A 9786-nucleotide genomic window follows, 5' to 3' on the forward strand; every position below is an offset into this window, starting at 1 on the left:
TGACTATCTATCTATCTATCTATCTATCTATCTATCTATCTATCTATCTATTTATCTATCTATCTATCTATTTATCTATCTATCTATCTATCTATCTATCTATCTATCTATCTATCTATCTATCTATCTATCTATCTATCTATCTACAGTTGTGCTCATATGTTTACATACCCTGGCAGAATTTGTGTTTTTTTGGCCATTTTTCAGAGAATATGAAAGATAAGAGAAAAACTTTTTTTCACTAATGGTTAGCAGTTGGGTGAAGCTAATTATTATTAAACAACTGTGTTTACTCTTTTTATACCATAATGACAACAGAAACTACCCAAGAAATCATATATTCTGCCAGGGTATGTAAACTTATGAACACAGCTGTATCTATCTATCTATCTATCTATCTATCTATCTATCTATCTATCTATCTATCTATCTATCTATCTATCTATCTATCTATTTGACACTGCCTTCCTATCTTAGCTTATTTTAACTCACTTTAAATGCAAAATTAAAATGTACTTTTAATATATTTCTAATTTTCCTTTTCTCTTCTATGTTTCACTATAGTTGTCATTTTTAACTAATGTTTTAATATAATGCACATTGAGTTGCCCTCGTGTATGCAATGCGCTATACAAATAAAATTGCCTTGCCTATCTATGATAATAATACATTTATTTATATAGTGCTTTTCGGGAACTCAAAGACTGCACAATTGTTAAAATCAATTCAAGCAAGGAACAAGGAACACAAATCAAACAAAACAACAGTACAAACACGAATTAAAAGCTAATTTAAAAAGGTGAGTTTTTAAAAAATATTCGAATGTTGAAAGGTCAGAGCAGAGCAGTTTTGGATATGAGAGGGGACTGAGTTCCACAGAGTGGGGGTGGAGAAGACTGACTATCTATCTATCTATCTATCTATCTATCTATCTATCTATCTATCTATCTATCTATCTATCTATCTATCTATCTATCTATCTATCTATCTATCTATCTATCTATCTATCTATCTATTTGCCACTGCCTTCCTATCTTAGCTTATTTTAACTCACTTTAATTGCAAAATTTAAATGTACTTTTAATAAAATTCTAATTTTCCTTTTCTCTTCTGTTTTATTATATTTGTCATTTTAATTGTGCTCTTTAATGCTTGTATGAATGTTCCCAATGTTTTTAATGTTTTAATGTCGATGAAAAGAGGGAGAGAAATGGACACTGGCAGACTGTGTGAAATGGTTGAAAACTGTATGTCATGTTGATTGAAAACAATGTAAAATTGTTGATGTCTGTCTGAATGCGGTGCTCTGAAAAGAAAAAAAGAAAGAAAAGAAATGTGCTATACAAATACATTTGCCTTGCCTTGCCTATCTATCTCTCTCTCTCTCTCTCTCTCTCTCTCTCTCTCTCTCTCTCTCTCTCTCTCTCTCTCTCTCTCTCTCTCTCTCTCTCTCTCTCTCTCTCTATCCATTCAATTCTTTGCTTTATTGGCATGAACAAAGACATGCTGTTGCCAAAGCACATACGATTTATACACATACATTACATATATATTCATTACATATTATATTCATTACATATATATTCATTACATAGTATATTCATTACATATATATTCATTACATAGTATATATATTACATATTACATATCTATATCTATCTGTACTACTCAAATAGAAGCAGTTATAGTTGTTGAGTCAGAAATCCTCAATATTAATTGCCCTTATACTGATCTTTATTTTAAATTTCACATCAATACTGTTATGTCAAACAAGATTAACATATAAGACCAATAAAACCAATGTTTTACTACACTGTTGTTGAAGTGGCCTGTTTTTTTACACACAGATCATGGCCTTTAGATGAAAGCATACAAGATGAGATTTTGATTTGGAAAAACAACCATCTACTTGAAAAGGGTACAGGAAGAAACAGCAGTGTAACATGCTGCTTTGTCCACAGGGGGCACCAAAACCAACACAAAGTTAAGGTTCCCCAAATGAGCTCTAAAGAAGTATAGTACATGCAACAACTCTCTGATCTTTTGTTTCTCACCCTGGATCTACCTGTTCTATTTCTAAGATCCCCATACAGACTCTTCTCTCTTATTTCCTCTCTCTTCTTTACTTCCTTCCCACATGAAAGTGGGGGAGGCAGAGCACACAGTCTACCCTGGGAAAGGTGAGTTCTAGCCCAAACAGGGTTCTTATCTTGGCTCTGTCTTCTCTCGCCTCTTTCAAGGATCTGCCTACAGACTAGTCCATTTGTTTTTCTCGTTTCTTTTCTTGACAGTGACAGTGAAACTTACCTGCGCCAGCTAGATATTTACCCAGTTAATGTGTTGACTCTTGCTGTACATGTATTTCCCCAGTTGTGATGTGGGGGTCGTTAATGGCACCAGGTTGTCAAAGCTGACTGATGAGCCCTGAGGTTGGTTGTGGGCCTGAACTTGATACCACCAGCACCAGCTTGATGTTAACCCAGTTAAAGTGTTGGCTCTTACTGTACGTGTAGTTCCCCTATCGTGATGAGGGGGTCGTTAATGGGAAAATGGTAGGGGGGGGCAGTATCAGCATTGTGAGTGCCTGGAGCTTGCACAAATGGAGCCTGGGTCTGTTGAAGGTGGCACTGGTGTTTGGGTATCATTTTCATTAGGGCACAAGTATGTTGTGTTTACTTCAAGTGAATGCTGCACTAGTAGGGCAACTAAACAAGACTGTCAGGTGCTTGTCTGGATCAACACATTTTGAATGCAGTAAATATTCGTCCTTTTATTCTGGGATTAAAAACCATCCTTTCCTCTCAGGCTTCAGATGGAAATGAGGTGGGTAAAAACACACACCCATCCTTCTCTGCATGTATATACTTCAACTGCAGCTGAATAAAAAACAAGGTAATTTAATACTTTAACATGAGTTTTTACAAAGATAAGGCAACAACTAACAAACATGTCTGTTTCTCACAGTGGATTATGTTATTCATCGCTACGCCTCTATCATTCTCAATTCCCTTTCTCTAACTGATTACTTTGCACTGCCATTGTATTAGTACATTTGTTCTGCAGTTCTCAGAGATTTTTTTTTTAATTTTCAAGATATCTTATGTATTACTTTGGTTAATTATTAAATGAATGCTGGTTGGCATGGTAAAGAACATAGATAATGGAGTGCATGAGGGACACAGTTACATTTTTTTCATTCAGTAAAACAAATCAATATTGGTTTAATTTTGAAATTTGAAGATAACTGAATTAATTGTACAAAAATACTCACATATTTTCAACTGGATATTGAATTTCATCTTAAGCTTGAAATGCAAAAAAAGATGTCTCAAAGTCAGTCAAATTCACATCTGCCAGTCAAAAACCAGCATCAGTAAGGAGTAATTGTCTTCATCTATTCAGAGGCACTGCCTGGGACTTTGGCCCTACGGAAAAATATTACATTGGGACCCATCACTTCAATACTGCAAACGTTCCAATATTTTTAAGGGCCCCTTTAGTCATGCCCCAATAACTTTTCTCCCCCACATGGTACCCCTGCTTCTATTGATGTAAAAAAAAAAAGGGTAAAAACATAGTTTTATATCAAACGGTTTTATTGGACACTGATCTTCCACTCTCTGAGAATACACTGCTGTATACCACTCAAATTAAGTCTTCACATATTCAAACAGAGTCAAGTCAATGAGTCAACATGAACTCCTGAGCCAACACCAGCCAGAAATAAGACTTGAGCAGGATTGTCAAGATGTTAGACCATTAAGTGAGGACTGTTTCCCTAAAATATATGTATATACACATATATATCTTTTTTTTTTTTTGGGAACTTCTGTTTTGATTTTACATCTAGACAAATCTTGGCTTCAGGGCTACTTAGCAAATATTAACTGGACTGTGTTAGAGCTCTGCAGGGAAGACAAATACAGGAGTATTTTGTTATAATCATTGTTTCTGACCGGCATTATTAATGACCTTTATACATTTAATTTAAATTACAGAAAAATAAACTCACATTTCAACAAAGAGAGAACATTTGCAGCAACATGGCTCACAGTCACTGACACTAAAGCAAGGGATGGTATGTCTTTAGAGTGCCAAAAATATCAATTAGTCATCAATCATCATTGCTGCAACATTATTGTATTATCACACCTCCAACTTTGCAAGATATGTGATAGAGAACAGTGAAAATGAGTTAATATCTAACATTAGTTACACTTGACAAAGCCTTGGAGGTCTTCCAGGAACTTGATGTACTCCTGATGTTCGACGGCAGTGCTCAGCTCCATCAGTTCATCGGCAAATGTGTTGTCCACCCCGCGGTCAGCAAGGAAGTCCATCAGGTGGTCGTAAAGAGCCTGGGAACATCACAAATAATTTATTTTGATGTGAAATACAGCAGTCATCAGCTTCAAAAAGTATTATTAACTTCATCATATTTAGAGTCTCATGTCTTACCCAGTCCAGAGAGTCTGTGTTGAGCGTGTAGCTTGTCTCCTTCCAGTCAGAGTCTCCCTCCGGCTGGAAACTGACCTCCCGGATGGTAAAGATGTCACTCTCTTCTTCTCCTCCTTCACCCTGGCTTATCTATAAAAAGTAAGAGAGTTTTTAAATTTCACTGAGAGGCTCAAAAACTGCTTCTGTCAGTCTCTCCACATCTGATAAGATCATATCTGTAAAAACAAAAACCTGTCTTTGGTTACCTCGTCTTCAGGGAAATGGCAGTCAAACACCAGGGAATGTTTCGCTGCCTGTTTCGTTACTTCAACAACAAAGTTGGGAGTTGACACAAGTTCTGGCTGTGGAGAGAAACATAATTAAAATCATGGTAATGTATATTTTATTAATTTCAACAGTTTTAAATCATTAATGCTCTATTAAAAACATTTTTCTAGGCCAATGTCATCACTTCTCACAGTTTAAGTACAACTCTTAAACCAAAAGGAGAATAAAGCTGTAAAGCAAATTATTTAACCTTATATTACTTAATCAGGTTTTGACTTTGGGAATACAAGATACATCAGATCACTGGTTTCTTTTTGTTGTGTTGGTTTCTTCATATTGTACTACAGTAAGCTCAGATAATTCATCACAAACATCAGGGACTGGATTAACTTTACTTCTGCCTCCAGGTACTTGAGGCTGACCGGTGCACAATGTGACAATCCATCAGATGGGATCAGGCTCGGCTCCGTAACAGAATTTCTTGGAAACTAACTAACGGCAATTGAATTCAGCTGCAGAGCCATTGTCTTCCTGTCTTTGGTCAGTGACAGTTTAACTCTATGTAGCAGGTCACACTTCAATTAAACCTGGATTATTACAGCGATTTGAAGCTGAAAGGGTCAAAAATATGCTGATAATAATGTAGTTCAGATATTAATTTCTTATATTCTTTTTCATGTTTTAATTTCATCCTTTCCTTTATCTAATTTTTTGGATTTTATTCTTGATGCTGATTGCTTCCTTTTATGTGTTCCATTGTCATGTATTTGCTTTTTTTTTTTTATTATTCTTATATACACTACCAGTCAAAAGTTTGGACACACCTTCTCATTCAATGGTTTTTATTTACTTAAACTATTTTCAACATTGTAGATTAATACTGAAGACATCAAAACTATGAAATACTACGGTTTTGCCATAATATGGATTACAATAGAGGTCAAATTTGGGTATCCATTGTGTAAAAACTCTACCCCTGAACAACACAACTGATGGTCTCAAAACACATTAAGAAGGCAAGTACTTCTACAAATGAACTCTTGACAAGGCTCATGTTAATTAGAAACAATCCCAGGAGACCACTTCATGAGGCTACTTTACAGAATCTAAAATATAAAACATATTCGGGTTTGTTTAAAGAAAAATTGTTAATCAAATAATTCCATATATGTTCTTTTATAGTTTTGATGTCTTGATATTAATCTACAGTGTTTCAAATAATTACAATAAATACAAACCCTTGAATGAGAAAGTGTTTCCAAACTTTTGACTGGTTGTGTACCTTTCACTCTGCTTGATCTCTGCAACATTTTCAGGATTTTACACCCTTAGTTCTCCGAATCAAATCTGGTTCTAGCTCGCTGTGTCTGGTCATGTTATTGTGTCCTTTCATTGTTTACCCAGTCTTGTTTTGACAAGAGCTATATAAATAAAGTCATTATTATTAAATGTAATAGTAATAATAATAATATATTGAACATAATCATTATTATAAACCATTATTATTAATATGTATTCTTATTATTACTTATTATTATCATACAAAGTCAGGATGTCAGGAGGGTCTTGATATACACAAATTTCTTGTCTGAGTGCTCACATGATGTGTGTTGCACAGTGCAAAGTCTGTCAAAATCCAGCTTTTTGTTGTCCTTGTCAGTTACCACTCACCCCCCTAAAATATGCCTCTTGTGGTCTTAACAGGTGTCTTATGACTCACCTCCTCTTCTGCTGGCTTCTGCTGTCCCTGTTCTGCCTCTTCCTCAAAGTTAGGAGGGATGCTGTTATTGACGTTAAATGTGACAATGACTCTGTAAAAAACAAAAGAAAAAATTACAAGCTTGTTAAGGTGTCCAGAATAATCAGCAAGGATCAAGTCATCACCAACAGCACAAGCCTCACTTTTCTCCTGCGATACTCCTCGAGAGTTTAGCCTCTGTGCCGTTCATCTCCAGCTCCCATCCTCCAGACATCTTAGGAAGGCTTTTGGTTTTCTGGAGCTTCCTCTCCTCTTTGATTTCATCAGACAGGAACTCGCCAAATGCTTTGTCACCTGTGTAAACACCATAAAAGATTATTGTAGGTAATTAAGTCAAAATTGAAGAAGAGGAAAAACTATTTCATCCTACAACATAAGTAAAGCAAGTTTTAATTACTTGGATAAACCTGTGCTGACTGGATTTTAACACCATGGAGAAACTCCTTATTGTCAAAAATATATATTGGATCAGTAACCGCCTCTTTCATCATCATCATTTAGTATTTTTCATGTGAGCCATTTACAGGTTTCTAGCCACATACTGTTACATTCCTTATGTGCCTTATATTTATATTCTTCAGTGTGATATAAATGCCCAGAGCAAGGCTGCATCACCATCTACTGGTTTGGTAAGTTAATCAAAAGAGCACAAATTAAACTGCAACCTGTACATAGTAAATCATTATGGTAACTAACATCATTCCATATTTTAATCATTTATCAACATCACAGAGCACAGGAAATTTTTACATTTTTCAATATGGAAAGCCATATCTAAAAAAATACATGAGTTTGTAAAAGATATTTTACACAGAACAGTAAATAGAGCACAATCCATTGGAATTCAGAAAAATCTTTAAGTCTTGTAAAAGTGAGATTATCTCGTGTAGTCTTTTAGTATACACAAGCCTTATTCTTTTTTTCTTTTTTTTTTAGATCAAATTGTGGTAGTTTGCAGATCAACATGAGTCAGAGTTACCTTTATCAGATACACAGGTCATTGAATTAGTCTCCAAAGCAGTTAAAGGGTGGTTTTGCATTTCATGTAAATTTGGTGTGTGGGTACAAAGGAAACTGCACTGTAAAAAAATTGGACACAGGTCATGTTGTCATATGCTACCAAGTAGGTTTTTATTTTCTATTTCTATTATTTTCTTTGCAGTTAGCAACATGATGTGCAGGCTAATGTTAACCTTAATCTGATCATTATAAAAGAGAGAGGTGCAGAATGTTTGGTATTTATTTTAGATAACGGTGTGTGATTTCACTACATGTGTCAATGCACATCAAATAAGTTCCTCTCATCAGTCATCATAAGACTGAACATGAATATCATTCCTTTATTTCACGTGTGATTAAAGGCATAACATTAGGATACATTTGAAGTAGTGTTTCCCCATGCTTCCCCTGCTGTTACTATGTAAACGACATATGGACATTTCAAGGTGACTGCTTTCATCAAACACTTTTTGGGTCGTAGCTAAGTTGGATCTCTTGTAACTAAATACCAACCTGACTCAAACCAAATGTTTTAAGTATTTCAGAATGATCGAAATGTATACTGAGTAACATTTTAAGTTTGATACAAAGGTAAAGGTATCTGTCTGATATGCAACATTGCCTCATGCTAATTTAGCTAGCTAGCCAGAATCACCCTCTAGTACGTTTACTTTGATTCTGTTACCTTCTGTATGAAGTCCTCCACAGCCACATGATAGTGAAGGAGTAAACGCTTTTGAACTGAACAGTTTCGGTCTGTATCCTGACGAGGCTCCGTTGTTATTCAGCATCCACAGAGACCGGGTGAAAGGCCGAGTCGTGGCCGAGCTTGGAGCGCATAGTGTCGGACAGCTGAGCGGTAGAGCTCGGGCTGATGATGTGGTGACTGAAGAGACACGGACAGCTGCTCCCACAGCACGGACCACTGACTTTAGCATGACTGTATATAAATGTTAATGAAAAACTAAGGATCGAGAAGTTTGGTTTGACAGCTGACAGCAGCCGGCTAGCTTCCTGCTACAGTCTCTTCTGAAGATTACAGAAAACACGTGTGGAAGGACACATTGACCTCGTAACTATGAACTCTGAACCGGAAGTAATACTTCAAGACTCAGGAGCGAAATAAATATTAAAAGTAGCTTTCTTTTGTTGTAAAATCTGCCCAACAAGAGAATAATTGTAGCTCAATTAAAACGATTAACGCATTAATAAATCCGATAAATAAAATTTAATTAAAAAGGGTAGTCGTTATTTAAACTCGCCCAGGCACATGGCTTCGGGGCGTGGAACTCATCTCAGTTCAGGGGCCACATACATAGACTGTAAATAAAAAGGCCACATACATTCCAAGATAATCTGAAGTGAGCAAGACCAGTAAAATCATAACATAATAACCTATAAATAATGACAACTCTAAAATTGTCACTTTGTTTTAGTGCAAAAAAGTAGTACATTCTGAAAATGTTCACATTTAATCAACCATCTTTCTACAAAAACAGCTGTTGTATTTTTCGCCATGATGAGTCTCATACAAGCGGCAACCTCCGGTCTCAAACAATGAAGCCCATGCGGAAGTGCTATAAACTGCAATACATCGAGAATCCGCTTGAGGCTGGCTGCAGAAACACCGGAAACCACATAGACATGAATGGGAAAAAGACGATCTTTGCAGCATTAATAAACATGTTTACAGCCTGGTTAAAAAAACGGCTTGGCTCTACGAAGCTAATCTCTCTAATGGCACACACTGTACGGGGGTGAATTTTTTCTAACGTGACGGTTCAAAAGATATTAAGATTTCAAGTTTTTGCCCAAATAAGGACATGACTGACGTGACTCCCTGTCGGAAACACATAGCTGTTGGCTAGGAGGCTCACACTAGTCACTCTGCCTGGTTGAGTTCCGAATTTCCAATATGGCTGCCGCCGTCAAAACAGCGCTCAGGAACAGATGGGTGACATCACGGATACTACGTCCATATTTTATACAGTCTATGGTCTCACAGTGGGCCGAATATTTTACTCTTTAAGCCCTGAAACCTGCTGAGAACACACCAAACACACAGGTTACCCATTCACCTGACACAGAGTGTAATGTTTACTGCAAAAGAACAGAGATTATAATAATGAAGAAGGTAAAGTTGACTATTGTGGACCCCCCTGCTCAAGCATGAACAGTTTGCTTGCTTTACTGTGTTGTATGCAGGGGTGTAGTGCTAGTGTTAGTGTTAGTAGTTAGTTGATCATCTTATAGTTCTCTAAAAAGTCTTTATGAATCTCAAACAGCAAGTCATCTATTTTCTC

The 9786-nt window shown here is 36.2% G+C and overlaps 1 protein-coding gene across 1 annotated transcript; it reads right to left on the reverse strand.

The window, feature by feature from the left end:
* Positions 1-3575: 3575 nt before the first annotated feature.
* c1qbp (complement component 1, q subcomponent binding protein) lies at positions 3576-8564 on the reverse strand. Its single transcript, XM_034683868.1, has 6 exons — positions 8169-8564; positions 6628-6778; positions 6446-6536; positions 4704-4799; positions 4459-4587; positions 3576-4358 (listed from the first exon to the last, which is right to left on the reverse strand). The coding sequence occupies exons 1-6, from the start codon at positions 8419-8421 to the stop codon at positions 4209-4211; spliced, it is 870 nt and encodes a 289-aa protein (XP_034539759.1). The 5' UTR covers positions 8422-8564; the 3' UTR covers positions 3576-4208.
* Between the last annotated feature and the right edge of the window lie 1222 nt (positions 8565-9786).

The sequence above is a fragment of the Notolabrus celidotus genome, chromosome 5 (genome assembly GCF_009762535.1).
Source record: "Notolabrus celidotus isolate fNotCel1 chromosome 5, fNotCel1.pri, whole genome shotgun sequence".
Lineage (NCBI taxonomy): Eukaryota > Metazoa > Chordata > Actinopteri > Labriformes > Labridae > Notolabrus > Notolabrus celidotus.

Coding starts and splice junctions, on each gene's coding strand:
- c1qbp (XM_034683868.1), bottom strand. CDS start 8,421: ATGCTAAAGTCAGTGGTCCGTGCTGTGGGAGCAGCTGTCCGTGTCTCT. Junction 4,800..6,445: donor AGAAGCCAGCAGAAGAGGAG/GTGAGTCATAAG, acceptor TTCTCTCCACAG/CCAGAACTTGTGTCAACTCC. Junction 4,588..4,703: donor GCCATTTCCCTGAAGACGAG/GTAACCAAAGAC, acceptor TACTTTTTATAG/ATAAGCCAGGGTGAAGGAGG.